The 15,208-nt window shown below is 46.8% G+C and overlaps 1 protein-coding gene across 1 annotated transcript in view; it reads right to left on the bottom strand.

Annotated features, from left to right (window-relative positions):
* Nucleotides 1–15,208, bottom strand: part of CATSPERE (catsper channel auxiliary subunit epsilon) — a 90,324-nt gene that overhangs the window by 20,347 nt on the left and 54,769 nt on the right. Inside the window, 1 exon segment of the mRNA XM_074947611.1 lies at nt 797–979. Coding sequence (XP_074803712.1) covers nt 797–979 — 183 coding nt within the window.

The raw sequence follows: 15,208 nt of genomic DNA, 5'->3' as shown, positions 1-15,208 counted from the left end.
TCTGTCTTAAATTTTCTCTTAGGGCTCGTCTGTGCACTACAGGGGTGTGATTTCTAAAGTGTACTAATGTGTTGTGCATTAACTGGTCCGTGTAGGCCCTGCTGGTGCACACTAAAGGTTCCCTAGAGTGTTTTAACACAGTACTTCATTAAAGTGCATGAGAAACCTTTAGTGCGCATCAGCAGGGTCTACATCGACCAATTAATGCACAACACATTAGTACATTTTAGAATTTTCAACCTGGTAGCGTTCATTCCCCACTGTGTAGAAAAGCCCTTATTCAAGTAAGACCTTTTACTACATCAGTCCCTTTCCTCTCTTGGGGAACAAGCTTCTTTAAAGCTCTATCCCCTACCTTGTAAATATACTTCTGCAAAGCTACACGATATTTGGCTTCCAATAACTTGTGGTGAATCCCATAATTCAGATTCCAAAACTAGTTCCTTTTCTTACTAAACTAGAAAGCTAATAATTCTATTTTAAACTGCAAAGATTATTTTTATTTAATATATCTAATCTAGCAGAAAACTAAGGGCTGATTCAGATTGGATTTATGCTGACAGGAGCTGTCACAGGGCCTCAACAGCAGCAAATCTGCCAGGGAAGGAATTTGTGGGGATGGGAAACAGCCCCTCACCCACCCTTGAATGAACACACACACACACACACACTCTATTGCCCAAAGAAAGCAAAGAATGGAAGTCTATATGAAGATATATACTGCAAATTATTCTAAATATATTGTAGTTAGAAAGCAAATTATATTGTATACAGGAACCATTTTAGTATAACTTACCTGGTTTTTAGTACAGATTCCACGAGCTATTTCATAATCAACATTTGTTGTCTGCATCAGCAATTCTGGCCTGTAGATTTCCACATCTGTGGATAACCCCAGATTCTCTACATAGACTACTTGAGCCCAAAATGTCACTTCATCTCCCATGTCCAGATAATAGACATTTAAATCCATGCTGTGCTTAAATACGAGATATGGGCAAATATCTTGAGAATCATGTATGGAACTAAATATTTCAGTTTTCAAGGGATAGTCCTCACGGTGTATTCTAGAACCATTGATATACAGTATATATAGGTTACCAGATGGATTCAAGTAAAGGACTATGTTTTTGCTTTCCTTTTCCCATTGAGGGAGCACCACAGCATCTTTCATTTCAACTTTTAAAAAAATCATCACATTGTTTTTCATTTTTATCACAGTGTTCCCGAAATAGTCTGCAGGAAGGAAAAAGAAGAGTCATCTTTCCTGTGTAGTTTAAATTTCCAGACTGATGATGAAAATACTAATTCTTTAAAAAAATACAGATTTGTTTTTCTATTTCTATTGTACTTTCCACATTTGTTCCTAGCCAAAATTTCTCCTGCTCATTATATTGTCACGCAGTGTGATCTGTGCTTTTTGGGTGCTGTCCTCTACCACACAGATGATGCTGTAAGTGTCTAAACAATGAAGTGCTTTAGGATCTTTCAGGATGAAAAGTGCTGCATTGGAGCAGGGAATGAGTGAGACTGTGTGGAGGTGGGAGAAAGAGTAGGAGTGAACAACCAGGTTTATGGTGACTATGGTGATACAGAGATGAGCAACACCTGATTCGCATTTTCAACATTTTCTTCACAGACATGAAGAGACAAGTTTTTATTTTTTTAATTAATGAAAGCTTAGATACTGTGCACCATTTGTCATCAAATATATTTGATGATGAACATTTTTCTCCATCACAGAGTGGTTACTTACCTTACAGTAACAGTAGTTCTCCTAAATATGTAGTTCACATGGACCCCTCTCAACGTGCATACACCCTATGTGTGAGATTGTATTCTCTTGGCCAGCTGCACGTATTCAGGTCATGCCTGTGCTCTATATGTCCTCATGCCCCCAACGCTCAGGGCAGAGTAGACCAAAACATCTCTCAGTTCCTTTGCCAATACATTATCTCAGAGCAGTAGGATTCTGTACTGGCAGAAGAGGAGGGTAGGTTGTGGAATCCATGTGGATGACACATTTTGAAGAACCAGTTACTGTAGAATGAATAACCATTTTCTCTTTTTCGAATGATTGTCCACATGGATTCCACTCTTGGTGATTCACACGCAGTTGTCTTTTTATTTGGAGGTGTGTACAAGGAGTTCCATTTAAGCAATGATTAAAGGACAGCCCTACCAAAATGGACTGATCTGGAAGCCTCTACCAAAGAGCAATATCTTGCGGATGTGTGGACCAAGCTCCACGTATTTCTGAATTTTTTAGGGGAGCTAAGGACATTCTTCAAATAGGCAGCAGAGTATGCTGGGTGCTAGTGGAATGAGCTCTAATGTGGCTAGGTGGCTGTAACTTGACAAGTTTGAAACATGCACTTATACAGACAGAGACCAATTTTGATAATCTCTGTGAGGTTATTGCCTGACCCTTAATCCTATCAACAAAGGCTGTAAACAGTCTAGGCATATTCCTGAATGATTTTGTCTTGTTCAGGTAGTATGACAGTACCCCTACTACATCAAGTGCATGAAATTTAGCTTCCCCTGGGGTTGAGTCAGGTTTGGGAAAGAAAACTGGGTGATGAATAAACTGTTTCATATAGAATTCAAACAGTTTTGGGCAAAAACTTGGGACGAGTGCTGAGAGTAACTCTGTCCTTGGCCTGAAGGTTGAGACTTGATGCCACCCTTCTCAATAGTTCCTGGTGGGCTTTAGAGTCCTCCTGCGGAACGGAGGGAGGAGGGGCCATAATCGCCTCATCAGGGGAGGCTGAGGAGGCAGGCGCAGTACTTTGCATGTCCACCAGTACCGGAGGACCCACCACTTGGTTTCCCTCCGGGAACGGCACCGACGATCCTTGTCCCACCGACTCCTTTCTCAGAGGCTGGGACAGGGAGGCTGACGGCTGTTCCAAGGCTCCGGCCACTGAGTGAGCTCCCACCGGGGGCTGCATCAGGGGCCATGGGGCCCATTGGTACCACTGTGCCGGCCATGGAGCCCGGTGCCACTGCACCTGCTGTGGCACTGGCGGAGCAGGCTGTTCAGCCTGACTGTCCTGTTCCATCAATCGACGACTACGAAGGGAGGCCGGGCTGGTGTACGACCTGCCACTGTCCCTGGACTGGGAGGAGCGGTGGCATCGGGAACAGTGCTGACCATGAGACCGCGATCCCGATGTGGAGGAATGGTACCGCCGGTAGCAGCTGCTCCACGATTGGCTCCGGCGGGTATATCCGCAATGGCGAGGCTCCGGCTATCGACGCCTGGAACTGCGGGAGTGGTGCCATGGCAGGGTCCTGGAGCAAGACGACTAATGGGAATGGCATCGATGTTCGTGTTGCGACCGGCTACAGTAGCCCTCGGAGACGAAGTCGCAGGCCGCTTGCAGGGCCTCGGGCCTGGAGGGCATCTGGACATCCGGGGAAGCCTGCTCCGAATGGGCCAGCCTACTCCACTCGACCTGAGTTGGAGGCCTGGAGGCCGATGGGGACCGAGGACTGCCCAACATGGGTCTAGCCTATCCCCCCATCTTGCTCCTGTGCTGAGGCAGAGGAGGCCTCTTCTTAGCCTTCTTGGCATGCCCCACAGACGGGGAGCAGTGCCGACTGGTAGATGGCACCGAGGAGTTGCTGCGCACTGACACCGCGGTACCCAGTGCCGACTCGGAGCGGTGTGCCGGAGTTGGGGTCAACGCCGACTCCATCAGGATAGCCCAGAGCCAAATGTCTCTTTCTCTCTTGGTCCGAGGCTTGAAAGACCTGCAAATCTTGCAGCGATCGCTGAGATGGGTTTCGCCCAGACAGCGTAAACAATCCGTGTGTAGATCACTCACTGGCATCGGTTGCCTACAAGTGTCGCATGACTTAAAACCTGGGTCACGGGGCATGCCCCGGCCTGGGCACACTAAACTAAACTAAGTTACACTAATTACTTCAACTACAGGTACTACTACACTGAACGAACAAGAGTTCTGGAGGAAAGCTGCAGACAAGCTGGAGCAGAACAGTTCCGAAGCACCTTCGCTGGCGGCAAGAAGGAACTGAGGGTGAGGGGAGCACACAGTGCCCCTTATACTGCGCCATGAAGGCACCACTCCCGGGGTCGCTAGGGCTCTCCCCTACGGGTACTGCTAGGGGAAAAACTTCCGGCACCGGTGCACGTGGCGAGCACACACACCTATTGTGGAATACACATGAGCAATCACTCGAAGAAGAAGGGTATTTCCTTTCACACCTGAAGTAGGCTTTTCCCACAAGTTTAAAAAGGAGAGGATTCTTTGTGGGACTGTGACCATCGTGTCCATGTAGTGCCTGCTGGGTAGATAAACTGATTCCAACCACTTTTACATGAAGCATAGGCGAAGTCTGGCAAACTGTGTCACATAGATGCATGAGGCCATATGTCCAATGTGCCTTTGGCATGCTCTTACAGACGTCTTTGTGTAAGCCTGAAGTTGGCTGATGAAGTCCACTATCGTTTGGAATCTTTCTTGTGGAAGACAAGCTCTTGCTTACATGGAATCTAACACGGCTCCTATGAACTTTATACTTTGTGTGGATTTTTCTCTGGCTTTGAGGCCTAGTATGGCAAAGACCTTGAAGGTTACTTGATCCGAGTTGGTTACCTGGTGTGGTGGCTCCTTGGATCAACTATCAATAGGATATGGATAGACCTGGAGTTCTTATCTTCTTAAGTGAACTGTTATGACTGACAAGTACTTGGTGAATAACCTTGGTGCTACTGAAAGATCAAAGGGCAGGACCCTGTATAGGTAGCGAGATGTTCCTGGTAGGAATTGGAGGATATTTCTTGTGAGCCGGATGTATGCTGTTGAGATGTCAAAGGTCCAAAATAGGCCACCAGCCCCTTTTCTCCTTTAGAATGAGAAAATAATGGGAATAAAACTCCCTGCCCCTGAACTCTAAGAACCTCTCTTCCACTGTTCTGACATGCATGAAGCAAGAGCCTGCACCTCTTGTTTCAACAGTATTGTGTGACAGGGACTGTTGAAGAAGAACAGGGATGATGGGTGGTAGATAGGACAGGACTGAAATTGTATGCAATACACATTGCTGACATCTCTTGGACCCACTGCTCCATAGTGAACCTACTCCATGCTTCCTGAAAAAATAATAGCAGTTGCCAAAATTGGGGGAAAAGGGTAGAGCGCCTCCAAAAGTTCTACTAGGCTCTAGACTGTGGTGTGAAAATTGCTGTCGAGAGGAAAACATTAAGTGCACCATAGCCGAGAAAGAGGTGATGGGTCATCTGTGTTGAAACATCTGCTTCTCCCTTGGGAGCTCCATTGCCCCCTGTGGGTTTGTGAGTTGCTAGACTGTCTCTCTAGCCCAGGAAGAACTCACTTCTATGCCCAGAGTCTTTCAGGCCCTTCTTCCAGAGCACCACTTTACTGATATAACAAAACTTGCAAAGTAACACAAAACTCACATCAAAGCTGGATACTGGGACTCATAAGCCTTTCATTCTGCTTCCCTCTCTCTGTTCCAAGACTAGTCACAGGAGACAACCTTGCTCTTGTAGTCCCCACTCCCTCTCAGCTGAGTCCTCTCAGCCCTTTATAGAGAACACTCGACCCCTTCCCAACTGGATCTGATAACTGAAAAGGGCTGGCTGGCCACAGGCCCCTTGGCCCTTAAAGGGGCAGACCATCCTATTACAGGTTTATAATAGTAAGGAACAGAAGGATGCTGTCTGAAGGAGGTTTGAGGTCCAACTTGCACTTTCCAACCCAAAGGAGGAAGCAAGTACAGAGAATGCAAAGTGGCTCTAAAATTCCTTCGTGAGTTGAGGGCTTCCTAGCTCTTTTAATTGAAGAGGTTGCAGCCCTTGAATGGAAGATGTTTTGCTATGGTTTGGCTCTCCTTGTGTATTCCTGCTGACTGGTGCCAGGAGGATCATCGTATTGCCACCTATCTGGCTATGTACAGATTAGCCATGACACTGTTTCAGATGCATCCAAAATAGTCTGCAAGGATGTTCTAGATATCAGTTGCCCACTAAACATGATTGATTTTAATTCTTCTGTGTGCTCCTGCCAGAGCCTTTCCATAAAACTGAGACAATTTCCTCTAGTACAGACTGAAGTGCCTGGTCAATAATGTGCATCTGAAGAATGGCAGAGGAGTTGGTTTTTTTGCTGTACACACCCAGTCTCTTTTTCACTGATGTTTGTTTGGATCTTTCCTGAACAGCCACTAGAAGTGAGCTAGGCACTTGATGTAAATAAAGTACACTGAGTCCTTAGGAGGAACTTGGTACTATCTATCCACCCTCTTGAAAGTGGCAGTTATTGATGCTGGACTCTGCCACAAGTCCTTTGCAGGTTGTAACAATCCCCCATGAATAGACATGGCAAGTTTACCAAGCATGGAAAGGAGCAGAATGTCTAGTAGTGTGTGTAACTTCTCTTGCACTACTTTCAGTAGGATGTCAAAGGTTTCAGACATGTGTTTCATCAGCAGGTCTTGGAAGACCTTAAGTTGTCTGCAGGACAAGGTGTAGAGGGATTGGCTGCCTCATCAGGGAAGGATGACAAAATTGCAGCTGGGATCAATTGTTCCTCTACATCTGCCTGTTGATTGTTCTCACTCTTCAGGGAAAAGGAAATAACCCTAGAAAGAGGGTTGAGAATGTTGGCTTGCAGACACATGGCTGCCTACCCCAAGGCACCCAGTAGGACTATGACTGATAAGTATATGGATACTGGACTGGTGGATACAGAAGAGGATACCAGAAGGGCTGCTCCCTAAAAGACCCATGCCTTCTCCTGCTCAAAGAGCAATCTCTGGACTCCCTCCCTAATTCCCAGTGTGGCTGAACAAGTGAGGTAAATGGTACTGATGTCTCAATTGCTCTATGTAGTATCATGATTTTGAAGACTGAAAGCCTAGTTAGCACTGCTGACATTGCACGAGCCAGCAAGAAGGACTTCACTACCAGACCCATGGACAGGTCACTTGGTGCTGAATAGGCCATAGATGGGTGCCGGGTACTTCAGGCATCAATGTGCTGTCCACCAAGGTGCTGGGTACTGTTGGGATGGTGCCAAATTGGTGTGGCCATACTGAATGAATGGTGTGAGCATAACTTCACATGACTTAAACATGGCTGAAGAGGATCCTGGGAGCAGGGTCCCCTTTAAGCAGAAGCAGATTTGATAAAGGACTGGCAAAGCCTGCATGTGTGATCGATATTGAAACTATAGGTTGGCAAATATGGGCCCATGCAAAAGTAAATATCACATGTATAAAGTTCCAGCATGGAGCATAGGTCGACCTGGTTGTAGTGACCTTATAGCAAGGACACCATGCAGAGAGCCAGAGTGAATGATTGATGAGTGAGTAAACGTGGAGTGATCTTCAATCGATACCACCCGCCCCCCAGCCCCTTCTAAAGTACTAATCAGATAAAATTAATAACGACACACCCACTGAGCATGCTTTTGAGACATGTGACTCCTCTGAGGAAAAAGAGTATAAGAATCCAGCAAAGTAAATTACTGGAGTTGGGAATTCCTTAATTGACGCTTGAAGAAGCTGCTAGACAGAGTAGCCAGAACTCTGCTCCGTGGGCTCATGTAGGACTGTGACCAGAGGGGTTTCCAGGCAGCCAGGGCCTTGCCTCGAGGAATCCGAGACAGACCAGAGGGCTGAGGAGACCAGAGCTGGAGAGAAGAATCAGTCCATAGAATTGGTAACCACCTTCTCTGTTTGCCAAGCAGGGACTGCGTGAAGCTAGCGCAGGGCCTGTTTGTGTATGTTTGTGAAAGAGAGGCTCGCTAAGAGGAATGTCAGGTTTCAGAGTAGCAGCCGTGTTAGTCTGTATCCACAAAAAGAAAAGGAGTACTTGTGGCACCTTAGAGACTAACAAATTTATTTGATCATAAGCTTTCGTGAGCTACAGCTCACTTCATCGGATGCATTCAGTGGAAAATACAGTGGAGAGATTTATATACACAGAGCACATGAAACAATGGGTGTTACCATACACACTGTAATGAGAGTAATCAGATAAGGTGAGCTATTACCAGCAGGAGAGCGGGGGCGAGGGGGGAGGGGAACCTTTTGTAGTGATAATCAAGGTGGGCCATTTCCAGCAATTGACAAGAACCTCTGAGGAACAGTGGGCGGGGCGGGGGGGAGGAGGGAATGTATAGCTTGTAATGTATAGTTCTTAATGTTTAATATAGGAGTTATGTGCTTAATGTAACCCTTTACTGCTTGTGTAATTCCTTCTCAATAAACTGCTGTGCATTGAAGGTTTCAGAGTAACAGCCGTGTTAGTCTGTATTCGTAAAAAGAAAAAAGAAAAGGAGTACTTGTGGCACCTTAGAGACTAACCAGTTTATTTGAGCATGAGCTTTCGTGAGCTACAGCTCACTTCATCGGATGCATAGCATATTGTGGAAACTGCAGAAGACATTATATACACACAGAGACCATGAAACAAAACTTCCTCCCACCCCACTGTCCTGCTCGTAACAGCTTATCTAAAGTGATCATCAAGGAGGGCCATTTCCAGCACAAATCCAGGTTTTCTCACCCTTCCCCCCCACAGACACACATACAAACTCACTCTCCTGCTGGTAATAGCCCATCCCTCTTTGAAACCTCTCTTTATAATGCGCATGATAATCAAGGTGGGTCATTTCCAGCACTAATCCAGGTTTTCTCACCCCCCCCCCCCACACACACACCCCCCTCCAAAAACCACACACACAAACTCACTCTCCTGCTGGCAATAGCTCATCTTACAATGTGCACAGCAATAATCCAAGTTTAACCAGAACGTCTTGGGGGGGGGTTTGTAGGAAAAAAACAAGGGGAGATAGGCTACCTTGCATAATGACTTAGCCACTCCCAGTCTCTATTCAAGCCCAAATTAATAGTATCCAATTTGCAAATGAATTCCAATTCAGCAGTTTCTCGCTGGAGTCTGGATTTGAAGTTTTTTTGCTTTAAGATAGCGACCCTCATGTCTGTGATTGCGTGACCAGAGAGATAGAAGTGTTCTCCGACTGGTTTATGAATGTTATAATTCTTAACATCTGATTTGTGTCCATTTATTCTTTTACGTAGAGACTGTCCAGTTTGACCAATGTACATGGCAGAGGGGCATTGCTGGCACATGATGGCATATATCACATTGGTGGATGTGCAGGTGAACGAGCCTCTGATAGTGTGGCTGATGTTGTTAGGCCCTGTGATGGTGTTCCCTGAATAGATATGTGGGCACAGTTGGCAACGGGCTTTGTTGCAAGGATAGGTTCCTGGGTTAGTGGTTCTGTTGTGTGGTATGTGGTTGTTGGTGAGTATTCGCTTCAGGTTGGGGGGCTGTCTGTAGGCAAGGACTGGCCTTTCTCCCAAGATTTGTGAGAGTGTTGGGTCATCCTTCAGGATAGGTTGTAGATCCTTAATAATGCATTGGAGGGGTTTTAGTTGGGGGCTGAAGGTGACGGCTAGTGGCGTTCTGTTATTTTCTTTGTTAGGCCTGTCCTGTAATAGGTGACTTCTGGGAACTCTTCTGGCTCTATCAATCTGTTTCTTCACTTCCGCAGGTGGGTATTGTAGTTGTAAGAATGCTTGATAGAGATCTTGTAGGTGTTTGTCTCTGTCTGAGGGGTTGGAGCAAATGCGGTTGTATCGCAGAGCTTGGCTGTAGACGATGGATCGTGTGGTGTGGTCAGGGTGAAAGCTGGAGGCATGTAGGTAGGAATAGCGGTCAGTAGGTTTCCGGTATAGGGTGGTGTTGATGTGACCATCGTTTATTAGCACTGTAGTGTCCAGGAAGTGGATCTCTTGTGTGGACTGGACCAGGCTGAGGTTGATGGTGGGATGGAAATTGTTGAAATCATGGTGGAATTCCTCAAGGGCTTCTTTTCCATGGGTCCAGATGATGAAGATGTCATCAATATAGCGCAAGTAAAGTAGGGGCGTTAGGGGACGAGAGCTGAGGAAGCTTTGTTCTAAATCAGCCATAAAAATGTTGGCATAGTGTGGGGCCATGCGGGTACCCATAGCAGTGCCGCTGATCTGAAGGTATACATTGTCCCCAAATGTAAAATAGTTATGGGTAAGGACAAAGTCACAAAGTTCAGCCACCAGGTTAGCCGTGACATTATCGGGGATAGTGTTCTTGATGGCTTGTAGTCCATCTTTGTGTGGAATGTTGGTGTAGAGGGCTTCTACATCCATAGTGGCCAGGATGGTGTTATCAGGAAGATCACCAATGGATTGTAGTTTCCTCAGGAAGTCAGTGGTGTCTCGAAGGTAGCTGGGAGTGCTGGTAGCGTAGGGCCTGAGGAGTGAGTCTACATAGCCGGACAATCCTGCTGTCAGGGTGCCAATGCCTGAGATGATGGGGCGCCCAGGATTTCCAGGTTTATGGATCTTGGGTAGTAGATACAATATCCCAGGTCGGGGTTCCAGGGGTGTGTCTGTGCGGATTTGATCTTGTGCTTTTTCAGGAAGTTTCTTGAGCAAATGCTGTAGATGCTTTTGGTAACTCTCAGTGGGATCAGAGGGTAATGGCTTGTAGAAAGTGGTGTTGGAGAGCTGCCGAGCAGCCTCTTGTTCATATTCCGACCTATTCATGATGACAACAGCACCTCCTTTGTCAGCCTTTTTGATTATGATGTCAGAGTTGTTTCTGAGGCTGTGGATGGCATTGTGTTCTGCACGGCTGAGGTTATGGGGCAAGTGATGCTGCTTTTCCACAATTTCAGCCCGTGCACGTCGGCGGAAGCACTCTATGTAGAAGTCCAGTCTGCTGTTTCGACCTTCAGGAGGAGTCCACCTAGAATCCTTCTTTTTGTAATGTTGGTAGGCAGGCCTCTGTGGATCATTATGTTGTTCAGAGGTATTTTGGAAATATTCCTTGAGTCGGAGACGTCGAAAATAGGATTCTAGGTCACCACAGAACTGTATCATGTTCGAGGGGGTGGAGGGGCAGAAGGAGAGACCCCGAGATAGGACAGCTGCTTCTGCTGGGCTGAGAGTATAGTTGGATAGGTTAACAATATTGCTGGGTGGGTTGAGGGAACCATTGCTGTGGCCCCTTGTAGCCTGTAGTAGTTTAGAAAGTTTAGTGTCCTTTTTCTTTTGTAGAGAAGTAAAGTGTGCGTTGTAAATGGCTTGTCTAGTTTTGGTAAAATCCAGCCACGAGGAAGTTTGTGTGGAAGGTTGGTTTTTTATGAGAGTATCCATTTTTGAGAGCTCATTCTTAATCTTTCCCTGTTTGCTGTAGAGGATGTTGATCAGGTGATTCCGCAGTTTCTTTGAGAGCATGTGGCACAAGCTGTCAGCATAGTCTGTGTGGTATGTAGATTGTAATGGATTTTTTACCTTCAGTCCTTTTGGTACGATGTCCATCTGTTTGCATTTGGAAAGGAAGATGATGTCTGTCTGTATCTGTACAAGTTTTTTCATGCAGTTGATAGATTTCCACTCCATGCGGCTAAATGCAGTGCCTTGCATAATGACAGGTTTCAGAGTAACAGCCGTGTTAGTCTGTATTCGTAAAAAGAAAAAAGAAAAGGAGTACTTGTGGCACCTTAGAGACGAACCAGTTTATTTGAGCATGAGCTTTCGTGAGCTACAGCTCACTTCATCGGATGCATAGCATATTGTGGAAATTGCAGAAGACATTATATACACACAGAGACCATGAAACAAAACTTCCTCCCACCCCACTGTCCTGCTCGTAACAGCTTATCTAAAGTGATCATCAAGGAGGGCCATTTCCAGCACAAATCCAGGTTTTCTCACCCTTCCCCCCCACAGACACACATACAAACTCACTCTCCTGCTGGTAATAGCCCATCCCTCTTTGAAACCTCTCTTTATAATGCGCATGATAATCAAGGTGGGTCATTTCCAGCACTAATCCAGGTTTTCTCACCACCACCACCCCCCCCCCCCCCACACACACACCCCTCCAAAAACCACACACACAAACTCACTCTCCTGCTGGCAATAGCTCATCTTACAATGTGCACAGCAATAATCCAAGTTTAACCAGAACGTCTTGGGGGGGGGGTTTGTAGGAAAAAAACAAGGGGAGATAGGCTACCTTGCATAATGACTTAGCCACTCCCAGTCTCTATTCAAGCCCAAATTAATAGTATCCAATTTGCAAATGAATTCCAATTCAGCAGTTTCTCGCTGGAGTCTGGATTTGAAGTTTTTTTGCTTTAAGATAGCGACCCTCATGTCTGTGATTGCGTGACCACAAACTGGACAGTCTCTACGTAAAAGAATAAATGGACACAAATCAGATGTTAAGAATTATAACATTCATAAACCAGTCGGAGAACACTTCAATCTCTCTGGTCACGCAATCACAGACATGAGGGTCGCTATCTTAAAGCAAAAAAACTTCAAATCCAGACTCCAGCGAGAAACTGCTGAATTGGAATTCATTTGCAAATTGGATACTATTAATTTGGGCTTGAATAGAGACTGGGAGTGGCTAAGTCATTATGCAAGGTAGCCTACAAACCCCCCCCGCCCCAAGACGTTCTGGTTAAACTTGGATTATTGCTGTGCACATTGTAAGATGAGCTATTGCCAGCAGGAGAGTGAGTTTGTGTGTGTGGTTTTTGGAGGGGTGTGTGTGTGTGTGGGGGGGGGTGGTGGTGGTGAGAAAACCTGGATTAGTGCTGGAAATGACCCACCTTGATTATCATGCGCATTATAAAGAGAGGTTTCAAAGAGGGATGGGCTATTACCAGCAGGAGAGTGAGTTTGTATGTGTGTCTGTGGGGGGGAAGGGTGAGAAAACCTGGATTTGTGCTGGAAATGGCCCTCCTTGATGATCACTTTAGATAAGCTGTTACGAGCAGGACAGTGGGGTGGGAGGAAGTTTTGTTTCATGGTCTCTGTGTGTATATAATGTCTTCTGCAGTTTCCACAATATGCTATGCATCCGATGAAGTGAGCTGTAGCTCACGAAAGCTCATGCTCAGATAAACTGGTTAGTCTCTAAGGTGCCACAAGTACTCCTTTTCTTTTTTCTTTTTGTGCATTGAAGATAATTACTGTGGACCTTTTTCACTGGTATGACAGTAATATGCTCTACTGGCAGCCAGTAAAGATCCATTTCAGGGGCAGTAATGCCCCCTGGTGCCAAAAAGTACCATTAGTGGTGATGAGTTAGTGTCATAGGAAAGGTGGTCAGCAAATTTAGTTACTTCCACAGACACTCTTTCCATAGCCAGAAATGAAGGACTAGATAACCCATCTTAGGCCATTGGCTGCCCTTCGTCTGTGGAGCTTGAGATGAGTCTAACTTGTCAGACACACATCGACTCTTGTGTGCCGGTTCTTAGAGTCCCGGAGAAGGAAATCTATGTCTTGGAGAAACAAGATGGATGAGGTAATACCTTTTATTGGACCAACTCTGTTGGTGGGACAGACAAGCTTTCGAACATACACAGAGCTCTTCTTCAGGTCAGGGAAATGTACTCAGGCCTTGGCTACACTTGCGCGTTATAGCGCAATAAAGCTGCCAAGCATGCTCTACCTTACTACCCGTCCACACTGGCAAGGCACGTAGAGCGCTCTCACTTCACAGCTGGAGCGCTCCTCATACTCCACCTCCCCGAGAGGAATAACGTTTGTTGTACTCTTGCTGGAGCGCAACGGCGCTAGTGTGGACACCTAAAGCGCTCTGATTGGCCTCCGGAAGTATCCCACAATGCCTGTTCTAGCCATTCTGGTCATCAGTTTTGAACTCTGCTGCCCTATCCTCAGGTGACCAATTGTCAGACCCGCCTTTAAATTCCCTGGGAATTTTGAAAATCCCCTTCCTGTTTGCTCAGCCAGGCATGGAGTGCTCTCAGCGCATCTTTCCAGGTGACCATGGCTCCATGCACCAGGCGATCCCCAGTATGGAGCAATGGTGAGGTGCTGGGCCTCATCAGTGTTTGAGGGAGGAAGCTGTGCAGTCTCAGCTGCGCTCCAGCCGTAGGAATTATGATACGTTTGGGCACATATTAAGGGTCATGCTGGAAAGGGGCCATGACCGGGACGCCGTGCAGTGCAGGGTTAAAGTAAAGGAGCTGCAGAATGCCAACCGCAAAGCCCGTGAGGCAAACGGCCGCTCCGGTGCTGCCCCTGCGACCTGCCATTTCTACAAAGAGCTGGATGCGATACTTGGGGCGACCCCACCTCCACTCCAATGACCACCATGGACACTTCAGAGCCCAGCACAGCAAGGGGGGAGGAGGAGGAGGAAAATATGAGCGAGGGTGCTGAGGTTGGGGGAGACACCCCGGAATCCCTAGATGCATGCAGCCAGGAGCTCTTCTCGAGCCAGGAGGAAGGTAGCCAGTCATGGCATCCGGTGCTTGGGGAAGGACAAACACCAGAGGAGGCTCCTGGTAAGCGGCTTTTTTTTTTCAGGAAGGAAGTTCTTTGGTGCGGACTCTTTGGGCGAGGAGGGTTTGGGATGCATGCATGCCGAGATGCGGAATAGAGCATTGACGTGGTCTATCACATCACGGTAATTGACATTGGTGATCTCTTCAAAAGTCTCAGACAGAACGTGGGCAATGCGCCTGCACAGGTTTATTGGGAGAGCCAGCATGGTTCTTGTCCCAGTCAGGCTAACGTGTCCGCGCCACTGTGCTGCAAGGGGTGGGGGGACCATTGCTGCACACAGGCAAGCTGTATATGGGCCAGGGCGGAAGCCGCATTGTAGTAGAAGACCCTCCCTTGCTTCCCCAGTCACCCTCAGCAGCGAGATAGCTTCCAGGACGATCTCCTGTGGAGAATGTTGTGACAGTGTTCAGTGTAGGTTTCCCCTGCAGCTGTTGGCTCTCCCCAAGGCACAGAAACCCATAGGACAGTACATCCATGAAACAATCATTCCCCTTGACCCTGTGCTTACTCACCATTTCTGGGGCTCCCATGGGTTATGTGCGCTCGCTTTGGGACAGGCAAAGTATGGTTTTGTATGGACTGTGATTGCCCTCCTTAAGTGTGGGGGAATCATTGCTCTGTCTGGTGTGTACAATGCTTCCTCTGTTAAGTGTTGCATTTTGCCTGTATAGGTGCAACCTTGAGATCTCAGCCGCCAGTGTTATCACCAGCCGACAGACTGAGAGCACTCAGGAAGAGGCCCTGTAAAAGCAAAGGCGAAATGCTGCAGGAAGTAATGTGGCAGTCTGTGGAAGAGAATTGAAAG

This window comes from Natator depressus, chromosome 3, assembly GCF_965152275.1.
Source record: "Natator depressus isolate rNatDep1 chromosome 3, rNatDep2.hap1, whole genome shotgun sequence".
Classification (NCBI taxonomy): domain Eukaryota; kingdom Metazoa; phylum Chordata; order Testudines; family Cheloniidae; genus Natator; species Natator depressus.
The sequence above is the reverse complement of the archived record's forward strand: the minus strand, read 5'-3'. Positions and strand labels throughout refer to the sequence as shown.